The sequence below is a fragment of the Mus pahari genome, chromosome 21, assembly GCF_900095145.1.
Source record: "Mus pahari chromosome 21, PAHARI_EIJ_v1.1, whole genome shotgun sequence".
NCBI classification, from domain to species: Eukaryota; Metazoa; Chordata; class Mammalia; order Rodentia; family Muridae; genus Mus; species Mus pahari.
This window is the reverse complement of record NC_034610.1, coordinates 24,116,238-24,126,932: the sequence shown is the minus strand read 5'-3', so window position 1 is coordinate 24,126,932 and position 10,695 is coordinate 24,116,238. Positions and strand designations below refer to the sequence as shown.

The 10,695-nt window shown below is 50.7% G+C and overlaps 1 protein-coding gene across 1 annotated transcript in view; it reads right to left on the bottom strand.

The window, feature by feature from the left end:
* Window positions 1–10,695, bottom strand: part of Rab44 (RAB44, member RAS oncogene family) — a 34,305-nt gene that overhangs the window by 11,754 nt on the left and 11,856 nt on the right. The window contains exons 3-7 of the mRNA XM_021221836.2: window positions 5,981–6,089; window positions 3,122–3,296; window positions 1,659–1,805; window positions 1,087–1,177; window positions 630–725 (exon numbers count right to left, since the gene is read on the bottom strand). Of these exons, the coding sequence (XP_021077495.1) occupies window positions 630–725; window positions 1,087–1,177; window positions 1,659–1,805; window positions 3,122–3,296; window positions 5,981–6,089 (618 nt within the window). The remainder of the gene's footprint in view (window positions 1–629; window positions 726–1,086; window positions 1,178–1,658; window positions 1,806–3,121; window positions 3,297–5,980; window positions 6,090–10,695) is intronic.

Here is a 10,695-nt window from a genome sequence, read left to right as displayed (position 1 = left end):
CCTCTTCTGGTGTGTCTGAAGACAGCTACAGTCTACTTATATATAATAATAAATAAACCTTTAAAAATGTTTTTTAAAAAAATTTTAAAAAATTAAAAAGACAATAAAAAAAAAAAAGAAGCTGCCAAGGTTTCTTAGATGATAATGGCGCCTGTTGTCCAGAACTTGCCTTTCTTACTCCCCATCATGCCCCGGTCTGGGTCTCAGACAGCCCAGGCTAGCCCTTGAACTCCTGATTCTTCTACCTCCACCTCTGAGAGCAGGGGTTACAGCGCATGCCACATACCCAGCCTGTCCAAACCTTTGCTTTTTCCAGATGTCCCCATATAAACCTCACTTGACACAGGAGGCTTGGGAAATGACACGGAGGTAGACACCTTCTTTTCGTGGACACTGAAAAACTGAGGGTAAGGCAAACGCCCCACTCATTTCCCTGAGTCTGCCTGGCTCTTTGTGGGACCTCATCTGACCCATGGCAGTGTTCCCAGGACACTGGGAAGGGAGCCCTGATATGGCAGCCAGCAGCCTAGGGAGTTCTTGGCTGCCTGTGGCTTCAGGGGACCTGTCCAACTGGGAACAGTGAAAAAGGTTCTGCGGTCTGCGCTCTCAGAAGGCCTGTCTGGACTCACCTCTCTCTGGCCCTCTGCTAGCCGCTGAACCTCTTGCTCCTTGGCCTCCAGGGCCTCCTGCATGTGAGCACTGAGGGCCATGCCCCGGGAGTCGCTCTGCAGAGAAAACTGGTCAGCCCTGCCCCGCAGACCCCAGAGCCAGCCTAGCTGAGTGGGTCCAACCTATCTTACCTCCACCCTGGCCTGGGGTTCTAGGGACTGGAAGGTACCCACAAAGAGGACTTTGGGGATTCCCCACTTGGGCCTAGATTCTCACAAGGACACTGAAGCCGAGACACGGGCGGCAGTCCTGGGGAACATTGATACCTTGCAGAGAACACATGCCCGCCCGGCAGGCCCACCCCATCTCTCTGGGGAGTGTAAGCTACAGGCCAGGGGGCTCCCAGCACTCTCTGCTGGCTTCCTACAGCTTAGCCACTGCTTAGCCTGGAGAGACAATCATGAGTGGTGGCTTCACCTGGGCCTGCAGCTGCTGCTTCTCCCTGCGGATCTGCTCCTCTGTCTCCTCGTAGAGTTGTCTCACCTTGTGGAGATGGTCAGAGTCTCGCCTACGGGGGCAAGAGGTGGGCACCCGAAAGCCGTTGCTGGGGATCTCTGGGAACTTGACGGCTGGAGCCTTCCTGCCTCACTTGCCCTCAGCAATCTCAGACCCCTGTCCTGTCACCTTGGGTCTAGAGCACTAATGGTAGCCTCCTCCCCGCCCCCACCCTTACCCCCATCCCTGTCAATGGTGCCCATTGTCCCAAGCCTCAGTCACTGTCTTGGACTCCATGACTCAGGCTCCGGTGACAGGGTTGTGACATGACAGTTACAGGGTCACAAAACAGACCTCTGCAGCTTCTTCCTCCTTGAACTTGGCTCTGTTTCCCCGCTCCCAGTCACTCCAGAAGGGAGCCTCCAGGTCCCCCTCAGAGGCAATGCTTGAACTGGTTGATCTTTCCAGGTAGTATTGAGCAAGGGTACCCTCCAAGCCCCCTTTGTACAGGGTTCCACAGCATGCAGGAAACACCGGCTACGTCCCCGCCTCACTTTCTCAGGGTCCACGCCAGTGCCTCCCTGTCGGCCCGAGCCTCCTGTAGGCGGCTGCTCATCTTGGCCAGGAAGCCCTCCAAGTTGCCTGCTAACTGGGGCTCCTCCTGCCTCAACTCTCTCCACAGCTTCCAGATCTCAGCTTGCCTGGAGTAGGGGAAAGCTCCGGAGATTAGATGCGAGAGGCCTAGGAAGGGAGAGAGCTCCTGTATGCAGCCCAGGCTAGCTTCACACTTGCAAAGGATGGCCTTGAACTCCTCCTGATTCTTCTGCCTTTGCCACCCCCCCCCCAAAGGCTGGGATTACTACGTCCCGTTTTATGGTGGTGCCAGGGATGGGTCCCACAGACAGATTCATGTATACTGGCATTCTACAAACGAAACCATACCCCTAACCACAGTCCTCAGTTTTAGTGGCAACACACCCAGAGACTTGGGGACCTGAATCACAACACTCTACTAACGATACTTCAAAGCTCAGCTCAAGTGCCACCTCTTCCTGGGACATTTCTATATGTGAGCTGGTCCTTCTTGACCCCCCCCCCCAGTACCACATGTTTCCCTGTGAGTCAGTGGCTAATGGGGGCGTGGGGGGGAGGGGGAGATTTGGGAGTCTGACAGCTCAAGGCTTCCTTCCGCCTCCGCTCTTCTCCCATTCTGGAGTTGTGTGGTTTCTAGCAAGCCTTTACCTTCCCGGGGGCTCACTAGGAAAATGTGAAGACTAATTCTTGCGAAGCAAGACTGTTCAGGGGGAAGGAGAGAAACACTGAGAGTAAGTGCCAGCCCGGGGCCCTGCCCACAGTTGGCACCCGGTACATACTACTTTCACATGGACTTAATTAAGTCATGAAGACAGAGGCCCAGAGGGTGAGGGAGCAGGGCCAAGCTGCCAAGTGGGTAAATGGCTCCCTGCCCCACCTGTTCTACCAGCCTACACCCCTGGTCCCACCCAGCCTGGCCCACAGCAGCCCCACCCTCTGAACCAGATGGGAGCAATCTCATCTTTCGGAGGCCTGTGGGGGGAGGGGCACGCAGGAGAACGTGGGTGAGGGCGAGTCCCTGGCTGGCTCTCACAGGCCTCAGGAAGGGTCCCTTTTCTTGACACATGGAACTCACATACACCCAGAGCCGGAGCCCAAGACACTCGGCAGGAATTAACCTCCCATATCTCAAAACCATCCGGCCCAGGGTGCCACCATGTCTGAAGTTACACTACTGAGGGACCCTTCAGGAGTCTCCAGGTCCCCCTCAGAGGTGATGCTCCAACTGGTTGATCTTTCTAGGGAGAGTGGAGCAAGGGGACCCGCCAGACAATCTTTGTACAGGGCTTCTATCGGTCTGCTGCTTTAAAGGGCACGCTGTAGCCAGGAACAGAGGTCAGAGGTCACACACTATTAAGTGGCCAAACTGGGGTCTGTCTGCACCCAGTCCTACCCTAATCCCTCACCCCCACCAGAGCCTTACTCAGAAAGGGAGTGGCCGGTCTCCATCTGCCCTACAAGGGCCAGGAAGGCCTCTTTCTCCTCAGCATCGGCCTCCTCGAGGACAGGGAAGGTGGAAGTCACAGATTCTTGTTGAGAGGGCAATGACCGATTTGTGCGGAGTCTGTGGGTACCGGGGCTGGAGCCAAAGACATTTTCTGGGGGGACAGAAGGCATCAGAGGCAAGGCCCTGACTCCCCTCATTTGAGCAGAGACACATTCCTCTATGGCTCAGCTCAGCCCTGGGAGTCTCGGGAGCTGGGAGCGCCCGGTTCTCACGTTGCCTGAGGCCCAGAGATGCCTAGAGACGCTCTGCAAGCTCCAGGGCAGCAAGGGTTCACCCACTCAGGAAGTGAGCATTCACTGTCCAGTGATGACAGAAGTCACTCAAATCCCAGGCCCAGGAGAGCTGACATTCTAGCTCAACGGTTGAGAAGGATATGTCTCTCTCTCTCTCTCTCTCTCTCTCTCTCTCTCTCTCTCTCTCTCTCTCTGTGTGTGTGTGTGTGTGTGTGTGTGTGTGTGTGTGTGGTGCATGCACATGCACCACAGTATGCATATAGAGAGATTGGTTCATGACTTCCACTTAGTGGGTCCTGAGAATTGAACTCAGGTCATCACACTTGACAGCAATCACCCTTATCCACTAAGCCATCTCACAGGCCCTTTCTCCTCCTCCTCCTCCTCCTCCTCCTCCTCCTCCTCCTCTTCTTCTTCTTCTTCTTCTTTCCATAAAGCTAATTTGTTAAGTGACCTGAAGAAATAAACTAGAACCCAGGAAGTAGAGGTAGGCGGATTTCTGTGAGTTCAAGGCTACCGTAGTCTACACAGGGAGTTCCAGGGCAGCCAATGCTACACAATGAGCCCCTATTTAAAAGAAAGAAAGAAAGAAAGAAAGAAAGAAAGAAAGAAAGAAAGAAAGAAAGAAAGAAAGAAAGAAAGGGCAAAAATAAAATAAAATAAATGAGCCAGTGGTTTCTACTGAGACAGGGTAGGGACTGTGTTAGACGGGGAACCTCAATTCCCAGCAACCACATGAAGGCTCACAACCATATGTAATAAGATCTGATGCCCCCTTCTGGTGTGTCTGAAGACAGTGACAGTGTACTTATATACATAAAATAAATAAATCTAAGAAGAAGAAGAAGAAGTAGAATAGGAGGAGGAGGAGGAGGAGGAGGAGGAGGAGGAATCTCAGAGTGCCCTAAGGAGGTGACAGGAATATTGAGGTGTGACTTGCAAGCAGGATGCAGAGTGGGTTTCCAGAGGAGGGCGCTTTGGCAGAGAACCCCATGGACAGCCCTGAGTGAGGAGCCAGGCTGGTATAACAGAGGGGCAGATGGTCTTCAGTGAGCCTCAGATGCTGACGGAATCAGTGTAGCATGTGCTCTGTGGACCCGGGAAGGGACAACTTGGCAAGTCCGTGGGGTGGGAGCACGACTGACCTCTGAGTGAAGACTGCACATCCCCACCCACCACCACTTTCAGGTTGATCCCCCCACTCCACCCTCAGCTTCTCTATCCCCCAAACCTGGGGCTGCCTCAGCCTCAGATACTGATACCTGGCCCCCCGCTGTCTCCTACACCCTAAACCTTTGGGTCCCAAACCTGGGGCTGCCTCAGCCTCAGATACTGATACCTGGCCCCCGCTGTCTCCTACACCCTAAACCTTTGGGTCCCCCTCTGCTGTCTCCTACACCCTAAACCTTTGGGTCCCCCCCCCCGCTGTCTCCTACATCCTAAACCTTTGGGTCCCAAACCTGGGACTGCCTCAGCCTCAGATACTGATACCTGGCCCCCCTGCTGTCTCCTACACCCTAAACCTTTGGGCCCCCCTCTGCTGTCTCCTACACCCTAAACCTTTGGGTCCCAAACCTGGGGCTGCCTCAGCCTCAAATACTGATACCTGGCCCCCCTGCTGTCTCCTACACCCTAAACCTTTGAGTCCCATGGTCTGCTGTCTCCTACACCCTAAACCTTTGGGTCCCATGGTCTTGAAGACCTAAGTGGGCACGGGATTGTTCAAGGCTGAGCTGTCTGGTTGAGGCTCACACGGGAGTTATCCTGATGCCTGGATCCCTTTTGAGGGGCAGGTCATGGGAGGTCTGTCCCCTAATACCATTCCTACCTCCTGTACTCCTCCTCTTCTCTGTCCTCCAGATGCCACCCTTGGGGACCTGGGGCCTTGACTGAGACTAGAAAGGAGCTCCCTGGGGAGACTATAGCCCATGGTCCTTCATCAAAGCCAGGAAGCTTTTAGTCTCCCCTCCCCCAACACATACACACACACACACACACACACACACACACACACATACACAAACACATAAACATACACACATACATACACATACATACTCAAACACATACACACATACACACGTACATACACAAACACATACACACATATACACACATACATACACATGCATACATACACACCATACATACACAAACACATACACACATACACACATATACATACACACATACACATGCATATGCACATGCATACATACACATACACACATACACACGTACATACACAAACACATACACACATATACACACATATACACAATACATACACATGCATACATACATACATACATACATACACAAACACATACACACATACACACATATACATACACACATACACATGCATATGCACATGCATACATACACACACACACACACACACACACACACACACGAGAATAGGAGGGAGGGGTTCAGGGGGAGCAGCTGATAGCTCTCAGATGTAATAGGGACCACCTGGACCGTTACACAGCCCAGTAGTGTACGAGAAGTCCCCAGGACCCTTCCAGGACAGACATACTGAGTCCAGAGCTGAATTCTTCCAGCGACAGGCGGCCCCTACTCTCGACGTCCACCCAGTCAAATATCATCTGCGGCTCCTCGCCACCCAGGAAGCTGAACTTGGCCTCCTGAAAGGAAAGCGTGAATGAGTTGGCCACTGTTCCCACAGGAAAGATTCTGGGCTGGGTGAGAGACAGGAGGTGTCTGTCTTCAGCCACCCTGCTTTCTTTGTCTGGGGGGGGGGGCAGGGTCGCTCGCTCAGGGCCTGCCTGACCTGGAGCGAGACCTGTAGTTCCTCACACATTAGACATCCTTCAGCAGGGCTCTCAGCAGGCTCCAAGTCACCTCCCTATCGCTCCCCCAAATTTACACTTATGTGGTCCCCCTAGCCTTTAGTAGGATGGCTTCAAATGCCATCTGAGGCTTTTTTGTTTGGGGGTGGGGGTTAGAATTGGGGTCTCTCTGTAATTTAGCCCTGGCTACGCTGAAACTCATGATATAGACCAAGCTGTTCTTGAACTCACGGAGATCCATGTGCTTCTGCTTCTAGAGTGCTGGGATCAGATGTGCAGCATCATACCGGCTAGCCATCTGACACTTGTAAGGTAATAATATACTGCAGCAGACAGGAAATCCTTCCAGTGTGGTCCAGGGACAACGACATGCAAACTTTCCTAACTGTGGCTCTTGGGTTTCTTAACTGAATGGGGGAGGGGTCAGAAAGACTGTGTTCATTTGAAATCTCACATTCAGAATCCGATGTTTCTCTCAGAGCTTGCCGTGCTGCACCGTGTAACGTCACCATGGCCACAATGCGTGCGGTCATATCACTTGGTGGCAGTGAACGCCTCCCAAAATGCTCATATGAGTAGAGGCCACATAAGAGTCTCAGACTGATTATACAAAGTTTTACTTTTTGCACGAAGCTCTGGACACAGAGGATCCTGGATCTCTGTGCAGTTGAAGCCAGCCTGATCTACTATATAATGAGTTCCAGGACAGCTTAAGCTACACAGAGAGACATTGTCTCAACAACCACCAGCTGCCCCAAAAGAAAGAAAGAAGAAAGCTGTAATGATGTTTTAATTAAAGACAGTCAGGATTTTCCTAGCAGCTTCTCCATTGAGGTATCAAATCAGTGTGTTTGGATTGTTTTCTGTTAGAATTTTCATCTTAAAAATTGCTACTGTGAAGTTAGGCAGTGGTGGCACAGTTCTTTAATCCCAGCACTCGGGAGACAGAGGCAGATGGGTCTCTGAGTTCGAGGCCAGCCTGGTCTACAGAGTAAGTTCCAGGACAGCCAGGGCTACACAGAGAAACCCTGTCTCAAATAAATAAATAAATAAATAAATAGTCAATCAATCAATCAAACAAACAAACAAATGCCGTCATGCACAGGAGAGATGGTTCAGTGGGTAAAAGTCTGAATTGTTCTTTCAGAGGACCGGAATTTGGTTTCCAGCTGTAAGCTGCCTGTAACTGTAGCTCCAGGAGATCGGACTCTGTCTTCTGGTCTCTGCAGGCTCCAGCACTCAGTGGCTTGTGTCTGTGGAGGCCAGAGAACAACCTTGGGCATTAGCCATCTTTTTTTGCTAGTCTCTGACTGTTCTTGAGTTCTCTAAGTAGTCTAGGCTGGCTGGCAAGCCCTGACGACCTGCATATCCCTGCCTCCCTGGGGCTGGGACTACAAGTGTGTCTCTGTAAATATTTGATGCTCACGCCTGCTTTATGGGCCTCCATTCTCAGATGTTGTAAAATGTTTCTCCAGTGAAAGGAGCCATGTGGAGAAAGTGTAAGAAGCATGAACTAGACCACACTGCGCACAGCTAATGCACCTCACAGAACAGATTCAGGCAGAGTCACGTAACTGGCAGAGTCTATTCAGGAAGGTTGGAGATGGTTTCTGTCTGATGAGACAGGTAACTCCAGGATCTATGGCCTGGTAGACTTTTCACTAGCTATGAAGAAGAAGAAGAAGAAGAAGGAGGAGGAGGAGGAAGAGGAGGAGGAGGAGGAGGAGGAGGAGGAGAAGAAGAAGAAGAAGAAGAAGAAACCTCCTAACTCTGCAATCTGGTTCTAATCTGTCTTTGTTGAGTTGCCCAACTTTTTAAAGTGCTCTTTGAACCATTCATAATGCTAATTAATGTGTTAAACGAAAGCTGTAAGGGCTTGGGCTGTGGCTTCATGATAGAGCTCTCACCTAGCACAAGAAGGAAAAGCATCCACTTTGACACGAGTCTGCTCTGTATTTGCCTATAGGTCATGATTTTACCCTGCCAAGCAATCATCCCCCATGATGCTCAGAAGACGCAGGGCCCTGCGAACGCTCTCACCCAGAGACTCAAGTCTGAAGGCTGCTGTACCTCGGGCTTCTGAGCCCCAGGGTTTCTCTGCTCTGGAGGACCTAAGCAAGCGTGGCAGAGTTTAGGGGCTTTGCTGCTGTTCAGTTTGGTTTTTCAGCTCCTGCCTCCAGGTTCCTCCTTGTTTGAGTTCTTGTCCTGACTTCTTCAGTGATGAATGGCAATGTGGAAATATATTTCCCCCAGGGGTGCGTTTGGACATGGTGTGATATCCCAGCAGCAGTGGCCTTAGGAGAACAGGCATGCCTCCCCCTACACTTCTATGTATGTTCTGGGTTCAAACTCAGGTCACCAGGTTTGTGTAGCAAAGTTCTTTATACCCTGAGCCCTCAGAGGCCAGAGGCTCAGACCCCTGGAGCTGCAGCAAGAGGAGGCTGCCAGCACTTGACACTGACGGGCATTGGAGATCCAACCTGAGTCCTCTCAGCGAGTGATATAAGCTCTTTTTTTTGCTTTTTTTTTTTTTTGGTTTTTTGAGATACAGTTTCTCTGTGTAGCCCTGGCTGTCCTAGAAGCTGGCCTTGAACTCTGTTAAACCAGGCGTGGTGGTACACGCCTTTAATCCCAGCACTCGGGAGGCAGAGGCAGGCAGATTTCTGAGTTCGAGGCCAGCCTGGTCTACAAAGTGAGTTCCAGGACAGCCAGGGCTACACAGAGAAACCCTGTCTCAAAAAAAAAGAAAAAAGAAAAAAGAAAAAAAAAAAAAAAAAAAAAAAAGAAAGAAAGAAATCCGCCTGCTTCTGCCTCCCAAGTGCTGGGATTAAAGGCATGCACCATCGCTGCCCGGCATGATACACACTCTTAAGTGGAGCTGTACCCCCAGCCCTCTCCCATGTTCTTTCTAGTCTTTAAAAACAAAAACCAGAGGCACATCCCTTAGGGAAGAGCTGAATGCTCTTACACCCATGTTACTGTCTCCCATGATTCTCTCTATATCTCTCTGTCTCTCTCTGTCTCTCTCTCTCTCTCTCTGTCTCTCTCTCTCTCTCTCTCTCATTTTTATCTTTAGCTGAGTACTCTGGTACACGCCTATAATCCAAGCATTTGGGAGGCTGAAACAGGAAGATTGCTGTGAATTCAAGTCCACCCTCAGCTCCACAGCAAGATGCTATCTAAAAGGGAAAGGAAATCAAAAGAAAGGCTGGTGAGATTACTCAACCAGTTACAGCGCTTGCCAGGCAAGCCTTGTGCCCTGAGGTCTGTGCCCAGAACCAACATAGAAAGAGAAAACCATACACAGAGAAACCCTGTCTCGAAAAAAACAAAAAAAAAAAAAAAGAAAGAGAAGACCAACTCCTAAAAGCTGACCTCTGACAGCTTGACACGTGTGCGTGTCCTTAATCACACATATACATCCTATACACATGACAACGACGATGATGATGATAGCAACAATAATAATTGTTAAGAAGTTGGGCTGCAGGGATGGAGAGATGGCTCGGTGGTTAAGAGCATCTTAACTGCTCTTCCAGAGGTCTGAGCCTCTGGCCTCTGAGGGCTCAGGGTATAAAGAGGACCTGGGTCCAATTCCCAACAACCACATGGTGGCTCACAACCATCTGTAATGGGATCTGATGCTCTCTTCTGGTGTGTCTGAAGATAGCAACATTGTATTCATAAATAAAACAAAAATAAAATAAAATAAAAAGAAGTTAGGATGTGGGTGCTATGCAGGATATAGACACTTGCATAAACTTCTGGGTCCAACCCCCAGCACCCCAAAAGCTGCACGGTGATGCCTGTAATTCCAGTATTCCAGAGGCAGAGGCAGGAGGCTCAGAACTCCAGGGTAGCCTCAGCTACACAGTGAGGTAGAGGCTAGCCTGGGCTACATGAACCTGCAACTAAAAACAAAAGAAAGTACCATAGGGTACAACCATCAAATCAAGAGATTCTGTCTTCCCCAGGCTATGAGGTCACGGGAACCAGGACATCGGGTAGAGCAAGAAGGGACCCTGGAGTGCCGATAGGAAAACTCTGGGCTGTGGAGCTGAGCGTGTGTGCTGGGGATATCACTGATCTCCACGGCAGGGTTGGCCGTTGGGGTTGGTTTTGAGACAAGGTCTCATCTAGCCCAGGCTGGTCTTGAACTCTCCATGTAACAAGCATTCTTCTAACTGAAGTCCCCAAACCCGTCCCGATTTTTGGACACAGGGTTTCTCTATTTCATTATTGCCCAGACTGACTATGTAGAACATGCTGGGTTTAAACCTGAGATCCCCCTGCCTCCATTACCCAGGTCTTTGTAATCCTAGATTAAGTTTCTCCCATTAAGACTCCAGTCTTGCTGGGCGTGGTGGCGCATGTCTTTAATCCCAGCACTTGGGAGGCAGAGGCAGGAGGATTTCTGAGTTCGAGGCCAGCCTGGTCTACA